Source organism: Falco cherrug, chromosome 1, assembly GCF_023634085.1.
Source record: "Falco cherrug isolate bFalChe1 chromosome 1, bFalChe1.pri, whole genome shotgun sequence".
NCBI lineage: Eukaryota > Metazoa > Chordata > Aves > Falconiformes > Falconidae > Falco > Falco cherrug.
Genome location: NC_073697.1, coordinates 126,398,785 through 126,421,562, shown reverse-complemented (window position 1 = coordinate 126,421,562; position 22,778 = coordinate 126,398,785). Strand labels below are relative to the sequence as shown.

General features: G+C 67.0%; 4 protein-coding genes across 6 annotated transcripts; 2 read left to right on the top strand and 2 right to left on the bottom strand.

Moving 5' to 3' along the window:
* The first annotated feature begins 70 nt into the window (after window positions 1-70).
* CCDC137 (coiled-coil domain containing 137) lies at window positions 71-2,377 on the top strand. The gene is made up of 6 exons (XM_014277675.3): window positions 71-292; window positions 579-709; window positions 906-1,116; window positions 1,439-1,521; window positions 1,646-1,725; window positions 1,939-2,377. The coding sequence occupies exons 1-6, from the start codon at window positions 135-137 to the stop codon at window positions 2,152-2,154; spliced, it is 879 nt and encodes a 292-aa protein (XP_014133150.3). The 5' UTR covers window positions 71-134; the 3' UTR covers window positions 2,155-2,377.
* A 1,927-nt stretch (window positions 2,378-4,304) lies between these two features.
* GPRC5C (G protein-coupled receptor class C group 5 member C) lies at window positions 4,305-11,315 on the bottom strand. 2 transcript variants are annotated; one of them, XM_055700818.1, is made up of 5 exons: window positions 8,881-11,315; window positions 6,415-7,474; window positions 5,694-5,788; window positions 5,335-5,481; window positions 4,305-5,094 (listed from the first exon to the last, which is right to left on the bottom strand). In XM_055700818.1, exons 1-5 carry the CDS (start codon window positions 8,980-8,982, stop codon window positions 5,062-5,064), a joined length of 1,437 nt encoding a protein of 478 aa, XP_055556793.1. In that variant the 5' UTR covers window positions 8,983-11,315; the 3' UTR covers window positions 4,305-5,061. The 2 variants fall into 2 exon arrangements, with proteins under 2 accessions (XP_055556793.1, XP_055556794.1); XM_055700819.1 differs by lacking the exon at window positions 8,881-11,315 and adding an exon at window positions 8,635-8,828.
* A 1,330-nt stretch (window positions 11,316-12,645) lies between these two features.
* GPR142 (G protein-coupled receptor 142) lies at window positions 12,646-14,201 on the bottom strand. The gene is made up of 2 exons (XM_005436390.3): window positions 14,066-14,201; window positions 12,646-13,563 (listed from the first exon to the last, which is right to left on the bottom strand). The coding sequence occupies exons 1-2, from the start codon at window positions 14,199-14,201 to the stop codon at window positions 12,695-12,697; spliced, it is 1,005 nt and encodes a 334-aa protein (XP_005436447.2). The 3' UTR covers window positions 12,646-12,694.
* Window positions 14,202-14,815: 614 nt separating this feature from the next.
* Window positions 14,816-22,688, top strand: BTBD17 (BTB domain containing 17). 2 transcript variants are annotated; one of them, XM_055696059.1, is made up of 3 exons: window positions 14,816-14,959; window positions 20,322-20,598; window positions 21,055-22,688. In XM_055696059.1, exons 1-3 carry the CDS (start codon window positions 14,938-14,940, stop codon window positions 22,133-22,135), a joined length of 1,380 nt encoding a protein of 459 aa, XP_055552034.1. In that variant the 5' UTR covers window positions 14,816-14,937; the 3' UTR covers window positions 22,136-22,688. The 2 variants fall into 2 exon arrangements, with proteins under 2 accessions (XP_055552034.1, XP_005436446.1); XM_005436389.4 differs by lacking the exon at window positions 14,816-14,959 and adding an exon at window positions 18,832-19,041 and having other exon boundaries at window positions 21,055-22,686.
* The last annotated feature ends 90 nt before the right edge of the window (window positions 22,689-22,778 follow it).

The following is a 22,778-nucleotide window of genomic DNA, read 5'->3' as shown; positions in this document are numbered from 1 at the left end:
AGCCCGGCGTGGCCGGCCGGCGAGGGCTCGGCCGCTGGGGAGCCAATAATGAGCAGGGGGCGGGGCCGGGGCGACGCCAGTCGGAGGGAAGCCGGAAGTGGCGGCGGGGCAGCCGCGTGGGGACCGGCGGAGCCATGGGCCGGGGGCCGGGGCCGCGGCGGGGACCGGGACCGGGACGACGGGGACCGGGACTTGGATCGGGATCAGGACCGGGACCGAGGCAGAGACAGAGGCAGGGATCGAGATCGGATCAGGGACCGGCAGCGGGGCCGAGCGCCCCGCAACGCGGTAGGTCAGTGTCCGGGGGATCCGGTCGGGTCGGGCCTGACTGGCTCCCGGTTCGGGGCCTGGACCCACGCGGGGTCTCGGTGCCCGGCTGGGCTCTGGCGTGGGCCTGGCTTCCAGGGGCTGGGTCCCGATGGCCCCCTGTGCGCAGGTCCCGATGGCCCGCCGGGTCTGCTGGTGCCTCGCCAGGTCCAGCTCCCCCGGTACCCTGCCGTGCCTGTGTCCCCGTGGCCCTTCGTGCCCCGGTCTTGGTGGTTCAGGGCAGGCCGCACACCGTGCTCCTTCTCTCCCAGGAAGGAGAGGAAGATGGACAACTTGAAGCCCAAGCACCCCGACGAGCAGGAGATCCCCTTCCGCCTGCGGGAGCTCATCAGGAGCCGTGAGGCCATGAAGCATCCCAGCCGTGAGAAGAGGCCAGCGGCAGGTGGGATGAAGAGCTGGCCCCAGCGGGGGTGCCCGGGGCCTGCCCGAGGAGCCCGTGGCACTGCAGTGCAGCTGGAGGCAGCCGGATCCTGCAGTGGGGCATCCTCTTCTCCCCGGTGATGTCCCGTTCCTGCCCTGCCAGGGGGAGGGAACCCCCGGATGGTCACTGCTGCAGCAATGTCACCTGTCTTTCCTAGAGAAGAAGAAGCAGCCCAAGTCAGAGGGCCCCAAGGCCCCGGGAGACATCCCCGTACCCAAGTTCAGGAGAGGAAAGGGGGAGTCAGAGCACTCCTATATCTGCCGCATGGAGCAGGAGGTGCAGCGTGTCCTCTTCCTCACGAAGAACCAGCTGCAGCGGGAGCCTGAGAAGGAGGGAATGGCACCGCAGAAGTCCAAGAGAAAGAAAGAGTGAGAGCAAGGCCACCGCAGCTGCTGGGGCTGGACTGGGTCAGCCCAGGCCTGTGGCCCGGCCTGATTCTGGGTGCGGGGTGGGTGCTTTGCTGGTGTTGCAGTGCAGGTCCAGCATCCAGCAGCGACTAGGGCTGTGGGGCTACCCTCCAGGGGGCTGAGTCACTGGTACCAGAGCCACAGGCCTGCTTCACCCTCCTGCTGGGCTGGAGCTGATGGGAGAGATGTGGGACCCCAGGTTTTGGGGGGATACCATGGGGCAGGAACTCGCTTACTTGCTCTCTGTCCAGTCATGAGTGCTGGCCATAATGCAGCTCTTCAGATTTCAGAATAAGAAGCTGGAAAAAGCTCGGAAGAAGAAGGAGGAGAAGAAAGAGGCCATGCTGGAGAAGAGACTGTTCCAAGGTGGGTCTTGCACAGCGGGGTGGCTAGGGTGACCCCCTGCCCCAGCAGCATGTGGAGAGCTGGGGGGTGAGCTGGAGTGGCGTGTCCCAATGAGCTCCTGCTGATGCCTGCGCCTGTTTCTCAGACAAGGTGGCATTTGGTGAAGTGGTTACGCAGCCGCCCACGATCACCTCGCGGCCCAGGGGCCGGGGCCCCACAGAGAAGGTGAGCTGTGGTGGGTGATGCCTCCTGCCCCTCGGCAACACCCTCGGGTACCTAGAGGTCTGGGCTGGACCTGGGTCACCTCACCTCCCTTGGGCTGGAAATCAGGCCTGGAAGCGCAGTGGTGGCCTCGGCCTCCTGGTGACAGTTCCTTGGAGCCTGATCCTGGCTTTATCACTCTTCATGCTCCCTGGCATGTCCCGTCTCTGCCCACAGGCTGGACAGAAGCAGCTCCTCCTGACGTCTCGCCTGGGCCAGAGCCAGACGTCCCCAGTGTCACCAGCAGTGCCAATGTCAATGGCTCGCCGTCGCATCGTGGAGGAGGAAAGAGCACGTGTCATCCAGGCCTACAGGGACATCCAGAGGCGCAAACAGAAGCAGCGGGAAGCGGCGCAGGGCAGCGCCTGGGCCAAATGCAGAGTCCCCAGCTGAGTCCAGCCTGGAGGAGCTGGGTTTCTGGTCCCAACAAGGGCGTACAGGCAGCACGGGACCCCAGGACTTGAGCGGGACAGTTGTCCTGATGCTGCTCTTCTGTTGCTGAGCCCTGGGGCTCCCCACGGCCCCGCACCTCGGCTCGGGGCACCCCCAGGGCTCAGCTCCGGAGCTGGGACCGCTGTGGTGCCATGGAACTATTTGTAGTAAAAGTGCCGCTGAGCGTTGGTGTGAGCGCGTCTGTGCCTCCCCAGCCTGCCTGGCTTCCTTCCCGCGGAAGGGACACCGGCTGTGCCGGCGTGTGCCGGGTGGTGTGCCGGCAGATGGCAGTCCTGGCCCGCAGCGGGCATGTCACCATCACTCGCTGTGGGGGCCCTGGCAGGGCTTTGGTTAGGGGCAGGACCCTTATTGCTCAGCCTTGAGGAAGACCCCAGTGCCTGACCGTGAACCCCCTGGCTCCCACCCTGACTCCCGGTTGGAGGAGAGTGAGGCAAGCCCCGGGGACATGGAGTGTCCCCCAGGACTCACTTGCACGGTGTCACTTTCCTCCATTGTCACCACTTGGGACACTGTGTGAGACCTTGGTCTGCAGCCACACTCGTCCCTGCCCTCAGCATCACCACCCATCCTGGCACTGCCCAAGTCCCTGCCTGTCCCTGGCAGACTCTCTGGGTCACTGTGACCGCAGTGTCCTCCCTGCTGCCAGGGATGCTGCCATGGCCCCACCGCTGCACCGCACCAGCTCTGTGCCATACGGCACACTGCGAGGCCCCATGCCATCCAGACATACCCCACCAAGGCTTACAGCCCCCCAGCTCCCGGCCCTCGGGGACAGGTCTGGGGGGCTGCTGCCAGCACAGCCCATGTCTGCCCACAGGGCTGGCGTGGCAGCTTCACCTGGATGGGACAAAGGCAGCGCTGTTCTCGCCCCGTGCCTGAGCGCCTGCACAAAGCGTTGCCTGTTGGAGTGGGGCCGGCCCTGGCTCTGTGGCCAGTGCTGACGGCAGCCGGTGGGATCCCAGCCTTCCGGAGGGGCTGGGCACGGGGAGCAGAGCCACCGGCACCCTCTGGTGTCCCCTGCCAGAGCCAAATGGGGACAAGGGCTTTGTACCTTGTTTTTCAGGTGACTCTGATGTCCCCAGGGCTGTCACCTCCTTCCTTGCACGCTGGGAAGGCAGGGCTCTGCCACACCGTGCCTGGGGATGCTGTGCACCCCAGCTCAGCCAGGCTGGCAGGTGGATGTACCTTGGCGGGGGGGGGGGGGGGCGGGGGCAGGGCACACACTTGGGCCCCACCATACCATGTGGTGCCAGTGCCCAGGAGGAGGGCACACTGTGGTGGCAGCAGCCCTGGGGATCTTTGAGTGGTGCTGCTTGGAGACGTCTCCACTGGCAGCTGGTGCCAGGTAAACACGGGTGACACAGCACAGCCCCAGGGGGCACGGCCAGCTCCTGCTGCCAACGGCCAGCTCCTGCGGCCCTCCCCAGCCTTTGCGGCTGCTGTGTCCCCACAGCCTGGAGCACTGGCACGTGCCAGCCAGCAAGGGCATGGCTGGGACATGGTGTGTGCCAGGCTCTGGCTGGTGCATCCCTTGTGTGGGCACCGTGGCAGTGCGAGGCGCTCGTGCCTGCAGCCATGGGCAGCCCCGCTGCCGCCAGCCCGGCTCCAGCTCAAGGAGACCGGGTCACCCATCTGCCCCCACGAAGCCATTTCAGTCCCTGAATAATTCATGGTACTGCTGGCCACAGCCGCAGGCTTCCTGCCTGGCAGGAGAAATCGCTATGGAGGGGAAAGGCAATCTGAGCAGGAGAAACCGCCCCCGACCTTGGCATGTCCTCCGGGCCGTGCCATTCCCCGCCAGGCAGCCCATCTGCCTGCCCTGCCGAGCCCGCCAGCTCCCAGCCCAGCCGCCCCATCTGCCTACCTGGCCCCAGCACATGGTGCCGCAGGGCGACGGAGAGCAGGGCTGGGGGGCGTCGAGGGCCCTGCCCTCAGCCCCCTCCTTGCTCCCCATTGCCCCCAGGACGTGGGGCTGAGCCCACTGGCACTGCAGCACAAGCCTTGGGCTGTGGTGGGGTCAGGGATGGTGGAGCAGCCGGCGGCGTGGCTGGGTACCTGCTCCCCATCGTGGGCTGCCTGCTACAGCACCATGTAGGAAAAACCGCGTTTATTGGGGGCTGACCTGAAAAAAAAGGGGGGGAAAGGAAAAACAACAGAGAAAGCCACGAGGAGGGTGAGGGGCCCAGCTTCCTCCCTGCTCCCTGGGAGGGATCCCCGAGCCGTGGAGGGGGAAGGCACCGAGAAGGCGGCTGGAGCCATGGGGGGCCAGATCCCCAGCTCCAGCAAGGCACGGATCCCCTGGACCCCGAGCAGCCCCCCATACCCCAGCAAGGGGCAAACTGAGGCACAGCAGCAGTCAGAGCTGGGGAGAGCTTCATGTCACCCTGTGCCCTGCGTGGGACGGTGCTGGCTTGGCTCAGGGCCTGCGAAGTCCCTGGGGCTGGTGAGGGTCAGCGTGGGATCAGGGGCTCCGCACCGGGGGGAACCCTGGGCAGGAGCCCCCCCAATCCCCAGCAGCAGATGGTCTCTGGCCCAGGGGGGATGGGGTGTCTGTGCGTCACAAAGGCAGTGAGGGGACGACTCCGAGTGGCCCCGTGGGAGCCAGTCCTTGCAGCAGGGACAGTGGCAGGGACGTGGGGGTCCGGGCAGAACTGGCAGCTTGCGGGTGCCGCAGCCAGGCAGGACGGGCAGGCAGGAGTGGTGGCTCCGGGACCGCATCCAGGCATCTCCCTGCACAGGAACCGGCTTCAGCTGCCAGACGGGGTGGGATGCACGTGGCGGGGCAGGAGGAGGCTTGGCGAGACCTCAGGAGCGGGACAGAGGGGCCATGGCCATCCCACCTGGACTTCACCAGCGGTTCCTGCTGTATGGGGACTGCACCTGCGGGCACAGCAGGATGGTGCTGAGATGGCACGGTGGTGGCAGCCAGACTGCAGCCAGGCTGGCAGACCCAGTCCAGCGCCGGTGGGGAGGTGCAGCCTGACTCACTGCAGGGCTCCAGGGTGCTGGGCAGAGCCATCCCTGCCCCTGCCCTCCCACGCAAGACACTGCAGTGAAGACAGACTTTGCCCCCAGCCACGGGCTGGACCTCAGTGCCCGCTGCGTTGCACATTAACCCACCTGGCAGTTCCTGCCATCCCGCTGGGCGCTGCCGTGCCGGGCCTGTGCCGCGAAGGCGTCCTCGGCTCGCAGCGTGGAGCTGCTGCTGCCGGCTGCGGGGCTGCTGGTGGAGGCACGGGGCAGGATCACGTCATACGGACCTTCGGTCTGAGGGGCAGACGCAGGGGGCTGTAGAGGCACTGGGAGCACCCCCAGCCCTGCAGGGTCCCAGGGGAGGAAGGGAAGGGGTGACCCTCCCCAGCACCCCATTACAGCAGCCCCTGGGACACCGTGGCCCCCAGCCTCATCCCGTCCATCAGGCAGGATGCAGCCACCACCAGTGAGCCCGGCTGGCCGCAGTGCCACACGGTATCACTTACCGGCCCTTTGTGCATCAGAGCCATCTCGGTGGGCTGGTAGACGCTGGTCAGCAGCTGCCCGTTGTAGCCACTGTATGGGGACACCGGCTTCTTGGCTGCAAAGAGATGGGGATGGTGCAGGGGGGGCTCACAGAGCCACCCCCACCCCACAGGGAGCTGGTTCTCGTTTGCAGGTTTAATGAGCTGACTCAGCAGCCGGCTGCTCTGTGCCTTTCCCTGGGGACAGGAGGTATGTCCCCAGGCTTTGCATCACCTTGCTGCTGGCACAGCCCCTGTCTGACCGGGCTTTGTTATTGTAGGGTCTCTCCGGAGGCAGGGTGGCGTGGGTGCTGCTCGGGAGCACCCACCCTGCCCCGTGGGCTGCAGACACCTTTGCTGGGGCAGGGCTGGCGACCGCCCGTCGGTCCCCATGGGGGCAGCTGACACCCGCCCTGTGTTATTGTAGGGTCTCGTGAGCAGAGCGCCTGCCTGGGGTGGAGGGCCAGGAGCCGTGGGCACCCCACGCCAGGGAGGGAGCACCTCTGCAGCTGCTGAGCTCAGCCCAAACTGGTAGACCCAGCCCAGCGGGTTTTCCGGAGCTACAACAACGGCAGGCGTCAATCCCAGGTGGGTCATGGCCAGACGTCTTGCCACCCGCCGCCCGCTGCCAGCCCTGGTGCCGGTGCCCGCTGCCAGCCCCGCCACGGGCCAAGAGGGTCCCCAGGGAGCCCCCGGTGCCTACCAAAGGAGGGCTCGTCCATGGAGAAGGCTTTGTTCTCCACAAACATGCTCTGTGACTTCTGCTCCTTGAGGATGGTCTCGTAGCCCACCCCGCGCGTGGGGTAGGTGTCATCCTCGAAGGGTTGCTCAGGGCCCCGCCGCGTCATGTGCGTCACCTCGGGGATGACGTAGAGGAGAAGGAAGGTACAGGCGTTGGAGACCAGTGCAACGGCCAGCGTGGGGTCATCCCAGCCAGGCTTCTTGCCCACGTGCTGGTTCCCGTAGAGGTACATGGTCGTCCATGACACCCAGATGGCCATGGAGAGGCCGGTGGTGGCCAGGATGAAGGTGCTGTGCTTGCGCCAGCGGCTGTAGCGGCCACAGAGGGCTGGCCAGGCGGTGCCAAAGGCGGCTACCAGCAGGAACATGACGTAGATGAGTGCCATGACGAAGTCAGCATCCGCCAGCTGGCAAGGGTCGGAGGAGCCACCCTCCTGCCGTGCCACTGTGATGATGAGCCACTCGGTGTTGATGATGACCTCCACCAAGGTGAGGAGCAGGGCCACCACCAGCGTCACCCAGCCCCGTGGGCCCCGGTTCCTCCGCACCAAGAAGTTGAGGGCCATGGCATGCGCCAGCAGGGAGGAGAAGCAGATGCCAAAGAGGACACCGAAGAGGAAGCGGCGTGAGGTGCAGGTGGAGAAATCTGCCCCCACGATGAAGTCGAATGTCAGGCAAAAGAGCCCAAAAGTGCCCAGAAGAAAGAAGACCTGCGTGGCCACCAGGCTCTTCTTCTGGGGGTCCTGCACGAAGGGCAGGCTGGCCACCAGGACGATGGTGAGCACGAAGCTGGTCACCACACCGAGGCTGGCCACGGCCTCCAGCACAATGCCCCAGACTGCCGAGAGGTCACAGAGGTTGTAGTAGAGGGAGGCGAGGTCCTTGCCGCAGCCGGAGGGAGGGATGGTCTGTCCGCTGGCCGTGGGGAGCAGGGCCAGCAGCACGCAGGCAGCTGCTGGCGGCACCGCTGCAGCACCCATCCTGCACTGCAGTGCTGGCGCTGAGCGGGGCATCCAGGGACCCTGCGGGACAGAGGGAGTGTTAGGAAGCGGGGATCGGGGCCGCAGTTCTGCTCCTGGTGCTGACTGTGGCATTGCCAGGGCTCAGAGCATCCCTGCCCACAGCCCCCACTGGGCATCACTCCCACCGGGCCAGGGCAGGCGGCTGGGTCCTGGGGAGCGCTGGCACAGCTGAGCCCACCCCAGCGTGGCCCAAAGCAGCCCCAGATGGGACCGGGATGACACATGTCCCCTGCTGGCTCCTGGCCTGGAGACCAGAGGCAGCTGAGGGGGGCTCAACCTCCTCTGCACCCCGCACTCTCTCTCCTGACATGGGACTTCTCTGAGCGCGGCTGTGCCGATCCCTTCCTCCGGTGCCGGGAACAGACAGCCCGTGCCCACTGGCTTTCTCGGGAACACCGAATGCAGGCCCGGGCCAGACTGGCAGAAGTAACGCCTGGGGACAAGGCTGTCCCCCCGGCTTGTCCCTGCGTGCCAGCACGTTCCTCTTTCCACTTCTCCTGTCCCACTTCTTTCCTCCAGCTCCGGGCACCGACCCAGCGCAGGTCCCGTGTCCGGCACTGCCGGCCGCCGGCACGCAGGCAGCGCAGCCTGGCACGGCACGGCACGGCACGGGGGTCCCTGTCCCCCCTCCTGCAGCCCCGGGGAGTGCGGGGTGGGCACGGGGAAGAGGAGGAGACAGCGAGAAAGCTGCAGCCCCGCTGCTGGCGGGGGAATCCCGGCAGGAGACCTCCGGCAAGGTGACCCCGGGCTGGAGCGGGGGCAGCGCCTCGGGCCGGGACCCCTGGCTGCCCCCGCAGACCCGCCCCGCACCCGGGGCTGCCGATCCCGGATGGGGTCAGGGACCCCCGGCCCCCGCGGGCCGGACCGGACTGGTGGCACCGCGCCCTCTCCGGCTGCCCCCCCCCCCCGCCCCCCGGTCGGTCCCCCGCCCCCGCGGCCAGACCCCCGCCCCCCCGGTCGGCCCCGGCCCCGTTCTCCGGCGCTCCCGCCCGGTGCCGGCCCCCAAACTTGGCCAGAGCCGCCCCCAACTCCTCGGCCAGGCGAGCTCGCGGGGGCGGCCGGCTCCGGGTCCCGCTCCGGGATCCCGCACCGTTCCCGTGAGGTTCCCAGGCCCCCAGCCCTGCGGGGCTCGGCACCCCCCCCGCCCCGGCCCCGCTCACCGGCTCCACGCCCGGTGCCCGGCCGCTCCCCGCGCTCCGCCGTGCCGAGCCCCGGTCCCGCCGCACCGTGCGCGCCTGCCCGGCCCGGCGCGGCCCCTCCCCGAGGTGCGGCTCTGCCCGGGGAGCGCGCCCGGGGCTGGCCGGGACCTGCCCCGCCACGGGCGGGGGGCGCCGAGCCGGGCGGGGGTCCCTGCCCCGGGGGCGTGGGGGCGTGAGCCGGGGGGTGAGATGGGCAGGGGAGCCCACCTGGCCATCGCGGCGATGAGTCCGTGGGGTCTCAGCCCAGCGGGGCCGGGGCTGCCCGGCGCTGCGGGGCTGGCGCCACCGGGAAAGACCCTCGGGGGACATGGGATGGCGGCGGGGGGGTGGGGGGCCGTCTGTGCCGGGGCAGCATCACCCGCACGGGGCCTCGCCCCCGCCACCTGGTGCTGGGCCGGTGGCATCCAGCCCGGCGAGGTCCTCGGGGGGCCGGGAGCGGGGCAGGAAGCACCGGCTCCCGGCGGGAAGCCCCAAGGCGCAGCCCGGAGGGGCCTCCCGCAGGAATGTCAGCTGACGGCTAAAGCCGGAGCCCTTGGCAGGGCGGCGGGGCCCCAGAGAGCCCTTCCCGCCGGCGGCCCGGGGCAGCCGCGGCGGTGGTCGGTGGTCCCTGCCCCGGCGGGGTGGCCGTGCGCCTTGGAGCTGAGCGGGGGCACCCTGCAGTCACCCATCCCGGCGGCTCGGGTACAGGGGAATGCCCCGGGAGAGTCGGGGTGCCCCGGGGGACCGGGGCCCTGCCAGCCTCCGGGGAGGTTTCCAGGCAGGCGCTGCTATTTTGGGAGGGTGAAGCAAGAAGGCGAAGGATGCGGACGAAAGTTCAACGTGCCTCTGGCGGGTCCTCCCCCAGCCCGGCATGGGATGAAAACAATCCCAGCAGAAAGGGCGGCAGAGCCGGAGCCGGCAGCACCCACGGCACGAGGACCGGCACCCGCCAGAGCCTGCGGCGAGGAGATGGCGTGTCTGGGCTGGGTGCTGCACCCGCTGCTGCCATCCTGCCCTTCTCCCTGTGGAGCGCTGGGCTGCAGGACGGCTCTCGGGGGAGGATGGTCCCTCCCAACTGAGACATGTGCACACGCGTGTGCCCTCGCATGGGTGCTGGAGCAGGGCGGCGTGGGCAGGGGGACTCTGCAGCAGCCTCCTGTGCCTCAGTTTCCCCAGGGAGCCGGAGTTCAGGCTCGCAGGGGCCTGGCAGTAGCCCCCGCTCTCTGGGAATGGCTCAGCCGCGGTAAGCAGTGCCAGGAGTGCGGGCTGGCTGCTGGGCTGGCCGTGACCGCAGCCCCGGCCATGCTGCATGCAGCTTCCTGCTGCCTGTTTCCTTCCGCCGCGTGGGGCCGGTGGGTTTCCCAGCTGCTGACTCAGCTCAAGCCCCCCGCCACCCCCACACCCGCCGTGGGACCGCTGCCAGGCGTCTGCCCTGCCGAGGCTGTCCTGCAGCTGCACAGCTTTCACCCTCGCGTCCCCCCCCATGGCGTTTGATTTCCTACCCCCTTTCCCGTGGGGACCCTTCTGGCTTTCCAGCCCTTCCTGCGCACCCCTGGGGTTTTTGTAGGTCCTACAGAAACACCCCACCAGGGAGGCGGCTGTGGGGTACGCGGGGTGTGATGCCACCACGTGCTGGCTGCCTGGCAGGGACCAACTGTGGACTGCAAGGGACCGGTGCGTGCCGGGGTGGTCAGTGCCTGGCACAGCCCTTTTGGCGAGGGCAGAGCCTGTTCCCCGTTCCCCAGTGCCGTGGATGGGCTGGGGACCACAGTGGTCCCCATGGTGCCATTTCCTCTGGCACAGCAGCCATGGTGAGGGGCTGGGCTGCAGCTTGGCATGGCACTGGGACCTGGGCCAGGCTTCCCTGCTGGCTCACTCCAAAAACATCGGCACGCCAGGCGCATATTTTCCAGGCTTACCTTTCCTATGGAGCTGCAGGGCCAGGCGGCTGGCGCGGCAGCACAGTGGCACGGCCGACTGCGCCCCAGCTCCGTGGCAGCTCCCACTCAGCCGGCCACAGCAGCTCCCCGCGGGAAGGCGAAAGCTGCACCTGGGGGCCCCACTGCCCTCCCTGCTGCCGCTCAGGCCGGGGCTGGGGAGCTGTTTTCCACCCCAGCCGGTTCTGTCCAGACCGGAGCCCCTCGCCACCGGCGGACGCGGTCAGCACATTTCCACCTCCCTCGCCAAGTGAATAAGCACCGGTTGGTGAGGGGGGGTGGTGGCGGTCCTGGCCTGCCACAAGCAGAGCTGGAGCTCCTGCCAAACACTGGCCTTGCCAGCCAAGCCCCCCTGCCCCTTGGCCCCTCTGGCCGTGGCAAAGGGCCCTGCAGTGGGATCGAGCCCTGGAAGCTCCTGGGGAGGGGTACCCACCGGGCAGGAGGTGCTGGCCAGGTTAATAACTAATCTTTTCCCAGTCCTGCTCTCCTCAAGTGCCAGAATTAATGGAGCGAACACCTCCCAGGTACCACCTGCGCCACCAGGTCGGGGTTTAACTCTGTCACCAGTATGGGCAGAGCCGGATCCTGCCTGGCGTAAGGCAGCATCGCTGGTGGGGGCTGCCTGTGCAGGGGACTGATCTGGCTGTGGGGTCCTGTGGTGTGTGCCAGCGCTTGTGTGGGTCAGCCCCACATCCCGGCAGTCGTGGCTTATCCCATATTTGCAACCGGGGCAAACCTTGTGCCCCATCTCACCGCGGTGCCGGGCACAGCCAGGGCTTGGTGGGGTGAGCACTGGAGAAGCCTGGTGGACTGGGGGGGTCTTTGGCTGAGGCCTTGCCTCCAGGGCAGCCCCCCAGGTGCTGTCCTACCCAGTCTTGGGGAATTAGAGCGGAAAGGCTGCTCTGTTTGGGGGGATTACACTAAGGACCTTATGGGGGAATTAGGGTGGGGAGCAGGGGGGGCCAGCTCGCTGTCCCGGGCTGTGCCAGCTCTTCAAGTGTCCCATCCCTGCCCTCTGGTGGCAGCTGGGGACAAAGGCTGGCACCGCACGGCCAGTGTCACACCAGCTTGGCGCTGGTGCTGGGTGCAATCGATGCAGCAGGGCATCATGAGCCCCCTCCCTTGCAGCCGGTGGGCGATGCTACCGCCGGGGTGCCCAGGGGCTGCAGCCTTGTGGAGCGGCTCTCCTGGGTGTCTGGGATAATGGGTGGTGGTCAGCTCCTGCTCAGCCCAGAGCTGGGGTTGTCCCCTGTGCCCGGGCCCCACAGCTGGGGACGCTGGACCCCATGGATGCTCCCTCCCAGCATCCCCCAGGCACGAGCACTGGAGTGGGCAGGGCTGAGAGCTCGGGGCTGGGCAGAGGGACCCTATGCCCAGGGGTGCTAATCCAGGGTGCCCCCATCCCAGCCGCTCGGACCCAGGCAGAGCTTTGGTCTCAGCATGGCAGTTTGTGGAGGAAAGACCATCCTGCCAGCACCCAGCAGGCACCGCATCTTTGCCAGGAGCTCACCTGTGCCCATCACCCCTCACCACGGGGCAGCCGTGCCCAATGGGCTCCCTGGGACCTTCGGTGTATTGGTTCATCATGTGCTGGAGCTGATGCAAGACAGCAGGTCACACTCACTCCCTGGCTGTGGCTGGCCACGGAAATCCCATAAAACCCATGGCCACGGGGCTGGGGAGGACCCCAGCCCAGGGGGACACATGTGGAGCAGGCAGCAGTTCCTGCCACTGAGCTGGGCACGTCCTTGCTGCCCCGTGGCTGTTTTCCAGGGGGGGGGGGGGCTGAATGCTGCGCATCCTGAGGGGCTGAGCAGGGGGCAGGGCTGAACTGCCTGTCCCGCTGCGGCTCAGGGAGCTGGCAGGGGTCCCTGGGGTGCAGCGGTGCTGCCACCAAGGCACGATGGCCCCAAACAGGTGAGCACAGCCGCCTCCTTTTGCCACCACCACCAGTCTCGGTGTTAATGCCCAGTTCGGCGGAGAGTGGGCATCATGGGGGCAGTGTCCCAGGGGCAGGGTCTTGCTGGGTTCTGGTGCAATGCATGGGGCTGGGTGAGCACCGGGAACCCCAGCTGAGCACCGCCCCAGCTAATGGCAGCCCAGGCTCAGAGGGCAGTGCCAGGCAGCAGCTCCAGTGGTTTCAGGGCTGAGGGTGGGAAGTGACTGCTGCCGTGCTGGGGGCTGTGCTGGAGGTGGGTCCGGAGCACCTCACCCACCATGCGGCGGAAGGTCTGGCTGACAAAGCAGTAGAGGAAGAAGTTGACGGTTGTGTTGAGCATGGCCACCATGTTGGCGATGTCCAAGGCCAGGTGCATGCGCCAGTCCCTCTTGACCGAGGCCACGTAGAGGTGGCAGATCATGACAACGGTCCGGGGAGTCCAGAGCACAATGAACATGGCGGTGACAGCCAGGAGGAGGGCTGTGGTCTTGCTCAGGTGGGGCTGGCCACCCCCAAAGTGCCTCCGCTGCTTCAGCTTGCAGATGATGATGGAGTTCGTGGCCAGGAAGATGCTGCAGGGCAAGAAGTAGATGGTGACACAATGCACCCACTTGAGCACCATGTCCAGGGTGGCTGGGGGATCGGCATCACGCCAGGCATCCAGCCACCAGTAGAAGGGGATGCCCGTGGCCAGAGCGACAGCAAAGACGGCTGCAATGATCTTGCGGGTACGCTGCGGGTAGGAGACAGTATGGTACCGCAGTGGGTGGCAGAGGGCCATGTAGCCGTCCATGGTCAGCAGGACGGTGACCCAGATGGAAGTGTGGTTAGCTGTGAACTCCCGCACATTGACCGTGTGGATGAAGGCGCTGGGCACCGCCCGGGCCAGGATGGCTGTCTGCAGGATGAAGCCCACAAAGATGATGAAGACCTGAGTGAGGATGTCAGAGGTGGTCAGGGCAAGGAGGTACCAGTATGATGACTTCTTGGTCCTTGTGGCCAGGCGGGAGAGGGCCACAGCGGTCAGGATGTTCACTGGAGGGAGAGGAGCAACATGTGGTGGTTGGACCCCGGGGCTCACAGCCCGTGCTGCAGCCCCCGGGACCCCAGAGGTGCTCAGGCTCTCCCAGGGCTGCAGGGTGAGCTGCATAGGCCCCAGCTGGGGTGGGGAGCTATAAATATCATGGTGCAGTGGGGATTTGCTGAGCTGATTAATCTCTTCCATGTGTCAACCCAAGCAACACAAACACCATCTGTCCCTGCTGCTGCAGCACCTGCCACGTGGGGCTGGGCTTTACAGCCGGGTGCTGCAGCTGGGGCAGGCCTGAGGCCAGGGGGTCTGAGGGGAGCAGGTTGGTGCCCCCCGCCCCTGAGGACTCTCCTCCACACCCCCAAAAGCCCTGGGGCTCAGACAGGAGCTCAGGGCACAGGCATGGGCTGGACTGAGGATGCACAGCTCAGCATCCGTTGTATGAGCTCAGCACCCAGGTAGGTGCTGCCCCCTGCGTTCCTGGGAACCCCCCCCCCGCCGCCTCACCTGGCAGCCCCAGCCCCAGCAAGATGCTGTAATACACGATGGGGAAGATGCCGACCATGCAGGGTGACCGCTCTGCCTCCAGCTGTGCCACCTCGCTGGCCCACACCACTGCCGTGCTGTTGGGCACCGGGACCATCGCCTTCCGCCACGGACCGTCTGCCAGGGGAGATGGGGAGCATCAGGGTGGCACCCAGGCCAGGGCTCAGCCGGGATGTGGCACAGGGGGCTCGAGGTGTGTTGGCTCCCATGGGCGCAGTTGCCCCAGGTCTGCCTCCATGTCTGCCTGTGATGGCAGGCTTTGGAGTTGCCAGCTGCCCACGGGTGCTGCGAGACGAGGGACACAGGATCCAGCCCCCATGGGGACACCGGGGTGGTGGTCCCCGTAGTGGAGGGTGGCCCTGCTGCCATAGATACTCGTTTATCCCCTGATTCTGTTTACCCCCGGCTCCGTTTATCACCTTGAAGAAAACTGGATTAAAACACCCTGTTCTTGGGTGGCTGCCCGGGGGGCGAGGCCCCGGCTCCCAGCCCGGCCTGGGTGCCACCCGCCGGGACCCAGCGGTGCCGGGGAGGACCCAGAGGTGCTGGAGGCGGGTCCCTGCGGCGCCAGGGCGGGGTTACTATCTCCAGGCTGCCAGACAGGTCCTTTGCCAGCTCCTCCTCAGGCTGGCTGGCATGAGGCAGCGAGGCTGGAGGAGTCTGGCAGCGGCGCTGCCGGTACCCCTGCCCGTACCCCTGCCCGTACGCGGATCGGGCCCACGCTGCGCCCGACCATTCATAAACGCGGGCGGCACCACTCCGCTCCGGAGCTCTCTGTTTCTATTGGCTAGAAGGAATCAGATATCACCCAATAAGAGAGGCGCGCTCCAGGAATGGGAAGGCCAAGCCCGAGAGGTGCGTTCTGATTGGTCAGAAGCCCCCTCCCCGCAAAAAAAATTAGCATCTCCCAAGGGGGACCGCGACCCCCGGGTCCTAGTGCCTGGGGAGGGTGAGGGGTGTAGAGGGGGTGCTGAGCCCGGGGCAGGGTGCCTGGTGCAGGGGCGTCCTGAGCCCGTTACTGGGCACCGCTCCGGCCCCGATCCAACCCTGTCCCCACAGGGATCCCCAAACTGCCCCCGTCCCAGATATCGCAGAGCCTCGACGACTCAACGACCCGGGGGGGCTCATCTCCCGCAGCCGGTGCTTCTGTTCCGGGCGCCTCGGCGGTGGATCTGCCCCCGCAGCAGCGCTCGCGCTGGGGGGTCCCACCGCCCTGACCCTGGGAGCCCGGGGGGCTTTGGGCGCTGCGCCCGGCCGGGATGGAAGGGCGGATCCTGAGCCCCGAGTGGGTGGGAGCGGGGGGGGAGGGGGGCGGGGGGAGGGAGATGCACTGGAGGTTGCCAATTAACTGCAAATTAGATCTAGCTAATCAGCAGGGGCAAGTCCAGTCCCTTCATGTCCCGCCGGGAACTGGGGCATCGACCGGCTGCAGCTGCGGTGGGAGCGCGTTAACCCTTTCCCAGCCCTGATCCCGTTTGGGGGCGTCTGGGTGCGGTTGCCCGCCCTGACCGAGGTCCCACTCCCCACCCCCTGCGCGAGATGAGCTCTCACCTCGGTGGCCCCCCTGCCACCTGCCTGGCGTGCGGTGCCACCTCCCCCGGGTCCAGAGAGCCACAGATGCCCGTGTCCCCTCCGGTGGCTGTGACCCCTCCGATGGCCGATGGCCGTGTTGCAGTCGGTGGCCGTGTCCTCTCCAGCACCTGCAGCATCACAGCCTCCCGGGCGCAAAGGAAGTGGGGCGGAGGGAGAGTGGAGTGGGCAGAGCTGCGGCTGGGCTGGCGGGGCAGAAGGACGTCCCTGGGCCTCAGTGCTCCCGCAGGGCGCTGGGATGGGGTCACCCATCACCAGGGATGATGGCAAGGCTGTGCCAGCCCTGAGCAACCCGTGACAGAGCTTGTCCCCACCCCAGAGCAATAGGGATGGTGGTCTGGGTACTTGGGGACAGCTTGGGCCCTCCATTATATCCAAAGGCTTTTGTTGTCAGGCTGGGGGGCATCGTGCCTGTGCCTGGATCCCCAGCTCCCCTCCTTTGGGTGCTGGAGCCCCAGTGTCGGGGTTCGCCACACACCCTAAGGGAGGCTGGGGGCAGGCAGAGGTGGGGGCGGGCAGGCAGGGCTGCCCAAGCCTGGTGAGGGGCTGGCACAGGCTCTGCAAGCTGGCAGCCAGGGTCTGTGGCCACCTCTGGGGTCTCAGGGGAGTGGGTCTGTGTGTGTGCACGAGTGAGTGTGCACGTGAGTGTGCATCTGTGTGCCTGTCCAGGCAGGGCTCTGCTCTGTGTGTGCCAGGGTGACCACTGACACAGCCCCGGCGTGCAGGTGGCATGCTGCTGGCCCAGGCTGGAGGGAAAACCTGTCCATGCCTCAGTTTCCCCAAGAGCACAGGGAAGGGTGGGAAGGCTGATGTTCCCTGCCTGTCCCTGCAGCCACCTAGCCCCCTGACTCCCACCCCCCTGGTGCCCCCAGCCTGCCGGAGTGATGCTCTCGCCCAGCCCTGGGGCTGGCAGGGGCCTGGCACGGGTCACTATGGCGAGCCAGCCCTCCGCCACCTCAGCTGCAGCTACCGGGGCCAGCACAGCTGCCCTCTCATCTCGTCAAGGGCTAGGGGATGGATGCCCTGTCCCCTGGTGACCCCCAGCACTGGCCCCCTGGTCCCCTGTGACCCCCTACATCCTACAGCCCGTGCCACCCTGCCCTGTGGCCAGCTGATGTCCCTGTGGGGGACACGAGGGTCCCTGGGCTGTAGGGCACAGCCTGGGCTGGCACTGTGCCGGCAGCTCACCGGGCGCACGATCCCGGCAGGCTGTTGTTGTGCAGGCAGGTGGTTAAATGAGGCACTGGTGGACTCGCTGAGCCATGAAATGGCTGTGCCGTGGCCGGGGCCCCTCGTCCCCCGGCTGGCCCGTGCCTCTCCGCACTGCCTGGGCTGTGTGCTCTGCCTGCGCCATGCTCCTGGTGCTCCCCTGACCCAAGGGGCCGCAGGGCTTGAGCCCTGGCCCCACGCTGGGCATGGCATTGCCTGCCTGCCCGCCTGCCTGTACCTGTGAGGGGCTGGGGAGCCCCAGAGCGTGGCACAGCGATGGCTGGGTGGCTTGTCCCCCAGCTCCTCTGCCCACAGGTCAGGGCCAGATGGGTGATCCTTAGCCCTCTGGGAGCTGTGGCCACATCTGCCCACGCTCAACATCTGGAGACCCTGTCTAAGCCTGGGCCCCTTGCTCGCCCTCCTGGGCCATGGGGGTGTGGGCTTGGGGATGGGGCTCCTTGTCCCCGTGTCCCTGTCTCTGCTCCCACGTGAGCCCAATGCAAACCTGTCCTCAGAAGCCCTTGCTGGCACAAAAGCACTCCTGGCCACGGTGGCAGCACCGTGCCAGGGCCAGGTGAGCTGATGCAAAGGGACAGATGGGCTGAGCAGCCCCCACTCAGCTGGAGCCCCCCTGCCTGGCACAGGGCCCTGGCCACCACCATCCTACCCCACCGCACGCACCAATGGCTGCCTTTGCCCTGCTTGGCACGACACAGCATCCTTCCTGCTGCAGGGTGCTGGTGCTGGCAGCGCCGGCCGTGGCACAGCTTCCCCCCGTGGGTCCCGGGGAAGGAGCGGGGTGCGAGTGGGCATCAGCCACATTGTGCTGTCACCTTGCTCGGCAGCTGACCACAAAGCTGCAATACCAGCGCTAATCTCATCCGCCTGGATAGATACTCGATAACTGGGAATGGTTAATGTCCCCCTGTGCGGCTCTGGCACTGCTACACACTGAAGGTCACAGGACCACCCAGGTGGTGTCCCCAGGAGTGGGGGGCCAAGTGCTGCCCCCCATGACACGTGGGGTCCTGCTGCGCCCTGAGGCGACCTTGTGCAGCTGTCTTGGGGCTCAGCACTGTGCTGGCAGATCCTGCCCAAGGAGCACCAAGCCACAGGGCAGGGGTCTCCTGCCCGGCACAGCAGCCCCCCGCTGCCTTCAAGGGGAGCACCGGTGGTGGGGGTGGGTAAGGGGCTGCTGTGTGAGCTGGGTTGCCTCTGTGGGGCCTGTCCCCCTGGTTGTGTCCTGTCTGGGGGTCTCCAGTCCTGGCTCCCCACCCGCTGATGCTGCTGGGGCCGCGGCCAAAAGTGGGGTGCAGACACTCCTCACTCCCCTCGCTTGGGCTGTGCCAGCCAGTGCTCCCGCACAGAGGGGTGCCACCTCCTGCAGCAGGCTGGGGGCACCCAGCACCACTCCCAGCCCCACGCCTGAGCTGCATCTCAGCGGGGCTGCCGCGGGGGCAAACACCACCTCGGCCCCATTGTGAAGCCCCTTAAGAGGCGCTGGGGCAGGCGAGGTGCCAGCGGAGGCCGGCAGGCAGCCTCTTGGCTGCAAAGGCTGGGAAAAGGGCAGGCAGTTCCTGCCGGCAGCCTGGATGCCATGGTGATGGGCTGCTGCCGGCATGAATACCCATGAGCTGGGGGGAGTGGGGAGGCCACATCGAGCTGTGCCCTGAATGCAAAGACCCCGCTGCTGCATCCTGGCAGCCTGGTGACACAAAGGGCTGCGGCCATGCATGGGGCTCCAGCAGGCGTACGGCCGCGGCACGGCACAGCGGTGCCCGGCGGCAGCGGGAGCAGGCGGCAGATGGAGATGCCCCCATGGTGTGCCGGGGCTCACCGGGGCACCCTGTCACACCACCCTAGGGTGCAGGGCTGGGGTCCGGGGTCAGGGTGGGATGGACGGGGGCTGGAAGCGGTTCCCTTGGTAACAGCCGGTCCCAGTTTCCACCAATCGATGTGGCGGCGTGGGCTGGGAGGGCTCTGGCCTACATAAGCGCCAGGCGGGCACTGTGCGCCCGCGCTGAGACCCGGCAGATGCGCTTGCGAGGCCATGGCCAGGCTGGCGGGGGCCTGGCCCGCCCAGCGCTGGGGCTGCGCCACTGCCTTCCTCCTCCTCCTCCTCCTCACCGTGCAAGCCGGTAAGGGTGGCTGTGGTGGGGGGAGGCATGGAGGGACCCCCATGCCGTGGGTCCCGCTGCCCTGGCTGGGTGCCGGGGTGGTGCTGGGCTGTGGTGTGGGTGTCCGGTGATGCCCGTGGCAGGCTGAGCACGGCTTTCCAGCAGCCGTCGCGGTGCCTGGGGAGGGATGGATGTGGCTGCTGGCTGTGCCCTGCTGCACGGCTGTGCCCCACGGTGCCCGGGAGGTGCCGGTGGTGAGAGCCAGGCCGCGCTTGCTGCTGCCTGGGGAAGCCTTGCTGCCCTCGGCACTGATGTCCAGCACCGTGGGGCAAAGGGCTCCTGACCCCCTTCCCCTTCCCTGCTCAGCCGGGCTTACGCTGGTGTGGGGAAGGGTAATCCGTCGGCTCGCCGGCTGGCAAGATGGGATTTGAGAGGGATGAGGCCACATTCACCCTGGAGGAAGGATGCTCCGGGGATGGGGTGGGAGTGGAGGAGAGGGAGGAAGGCTCCCCATGCCTGCAGGAGCACGGAGAGCCCCCTCATATTCCCAGGTCCCTCTCCAGCCCCTGCTGGGAGCCCAGCACTGCAGGGACACAGGCAAGGGGGACGGTCACCCCCGGTGTGTGCCCATGCCGGGGGCAGGCTGGGCTTCTGGCACATGCAGCTGATGGAGGGGAGCAAAACTTGGCTGGGCAGGAGGAGCCGTTCGCGGTGTCGGTGAGGCAGTAGGGATCGCACCGGGCGCGGGCACGGCATGGCAGCTGCCTGCTGGGCAGCGGACCTGCAGCAGTGCTGGAGCAGCCAGTGTCCCGGGCTGCTCCGACCACAGGGATCACATCCCTGGATGAGGGGGCAGAGCGCTCCTGGCTCCCCACACCCATGGGCTCTCACGTGCTCTGAGTGTCGTTCGGGGATACAGGGGCTTGGGGGCAATGTCCAGGGCTCACTCTGCCTGCAGTGGGGACAGGACTGGGACTGGCAGACTGGGCTGTGAGCCAGCGCTGCCCGGTACAGGGCCATTTCCCAGCACGTCCCAGCCTAGGACATGGTGGTCTCACCCCTTCTGCTGCAGAACAGCAGTTTTTTGGCTCCCAAGGACACAAACGTCCCCATGTCCCCTCGTCCTCCCCACACCCCCTTGGCACCAGCCAGCCCTTTGGCACTGGGGGGAGCAGAGGGGGGATGCACAGAGCCAGGCTTCCCCAGCCTCCCGTTAACCACACATCGCCCCACACCCGGTCCCCACTCTGCCGTGCCTGGTTCCTGGGGTGCCACACTGGGATGGTCCCATCTCCCCACAGCCCAGAAAGCTGACCTTAGCAGCGATGCCACAGCAGCCACCATCAACCACTCACTGACGCTGCTGCAGCGGCTGCAGGAGCTGCTGCAGAACGGCAATGGCAGCGACTCAGTGTTGCGGGTGCGCACGGCTGCCTCCGATGAGGCCAAGGTGTTCCACACCCACCAGCTGCTGCTCAGCCTCCAGAGCGAGGTCTTTGAGAGCCTCCTGCACAACCAGAGCATTGTCACCCTGCATGAGCCGCCTGAGACTGCTGTGCTCTTTGAGAAGTTTATCAGGTACATGGGAACCCCATGGTGGGGGACATCAGGAGGGATGCAGGTCCCCTGGGGACCATGGGAACCCCACGGGATGGGGATGCCCAAAGGGATGCAGCCAAGGAGAGGAGCTGTTCCCTTATGGACCACAGGGACCCCATGGGATGGACATGGGAGGGATGCAGCCAAGGAGGGAGGATGCTCTCCTGGGGACTCCACAGGATGGGGATACCTGGAGGGATGTGACTGAAGAAGGAGGATGATCCTTCCCTGGGGACTCCACAGGATGGGATGCCTGGAGGGATGTGGCCAAGGAGGGAGGATGCTCCCCTGGGGACCTCAGAGGCTGGGGGCACACGGAGTGATGCAGCCCCAGAGGGTGGATGGTCCCTTGGGGACTGCGCTGCCAGAGCCTGCGGCAGAGCTGAGAAGGGGATTGGGGGACAACCAACATCACAACCCTGCACTCCGCCCCAGGTACCTGTACTGCGGGGGAGTCTCCATCCTGCTGCACCAAGCCATCCCCATGCACCAGCTGGCCAGCAAGTACCGGGTGTGGGGGCTGCAGCGCGGCGTGGCTGACTACATGAAGACCCACCTGGCCAGTGAGTCAAGCCAGGGCCATGTGGTGGGCTGGTACCACTACGCCGTGCACATCGGGGATGCGGTGCTGCAGGAGAGCTGCCTCCAGTTCCTGGCCTGGAACCTCTCGGCCGTGCTGGGCAGTGCCGAGTGGGGCTCGGTGAGTGTGGAGCTGCTGCTGCTGCTGCTGGAGCGCTCCGACTTGGTGCTGCACAGCGAGCTGGAGCTCTACACCGCCGTGGAGAGCTGGCTGAGCCGTCGGCAGCCTGAGGGTCTTGTGGCCGAACGGGTGCTGCGTGCCATCCGCTACCCCATGATAGCCCCCAGCCAGCTCTTCCGGCTGCAGGCGCAGTCCACGGTGCTGGCACGGCACTACAGTGCGGTGCAGGACCTGCTTTTCCAGGCTTTCCAGTTCCACGCTGCCTCCCCACTCCATTTCGCCAAGTATTTTGATGTCAACTGCAGCATGTTCCTACCCCGCAACTACCTCGCGCCCAGCTGGGGCTCCCAGTGGGTCATCAACAACCCGGCACGGGATGACCGCAGCACCAGCTTCCAGACCCAGCTGGGTCCCAGCAGCCACGACGCCGGCAAACGGGTGACCTGGAATGTCCTCTTCTCACCACGCTGGCTGCCCGTCAGCCTGCGCCCCGTCTACTCGGACTCAGTCTCGGGTGCCGTCCAGCCAGTGCGCATCGAGGATGGTCGCCCCCGGCTTGTCATCACCCCGGCCATGAGCAGCCCTGACTTTGCCGGCGTCAGCTTCCAGAAGACGGTGCTGGTGGGTGTGCGGCAGCAGGGCCGTGTCCTGGTGAAGCACGCCTACAGCTTCCACCAGAGCTCAGATGAGGTGGCTGACTTCCTCGCCCACGCCGACCTGCAGAAGCGCACCTCTGAGTACCTCATCGACAACTCCCTGCACCTCCACATCATCATCAAACCCGTCTACCACTCCCTCATCAAGGTGAAGAAGTAAAGAGGCAGAGCTGGGCCCCGTCACTGGACTGGCCCCAGCCCCGCAGGGGGGCTCACGCTTGGTCCTCCTGCTCGTAGGTAGATGGAGGTCCCCATGCCGGGGGGCCCCAGGGCTGAGCTGCCCACTGCCCACCCCTTCCCAACTGTCCCCCTGCCACGTGCCGTCCCCATCGCCGTCCCTGGGTGCCTGCGGCGAGCTGGGGGTGGGGGACGCTGGGAATCCCCCAGCCCTGTGTGGGTGGTGCAAGAGGCGAAACGTGCAGCCCATGGCTGCAAGCACACCCTGGGCTCACATACCCCAGTGGGCAAGAGGATGGGGAAAGGGACAAGCCCATCCATCCTGTGATGCCACCCCTGCAGCACGGGGGTCCCCCTGTGTGCCAGGCGGCGAGGTCGTGGTGCTGGTTACCCCAGCAGCAGCACCCTGGGGCTCGGCAGGGGCGGGATCTGGCTGCGTCCCCAACAGAGGATGCTTGGGGCACTGTCCCCACTCACGGCTGACAGTTGGCCCATCCCTGCCCGAGCACCCTCACCCCCTTCCTAATAAAAGCAGAAAATGAGCATGGGGCATGCAGGGGTGGTTTTGGGGGGTTCACTGCCCTGGGGATGGGCAGGGGCGCGCTGGGCTGTGCACAGCAATCACA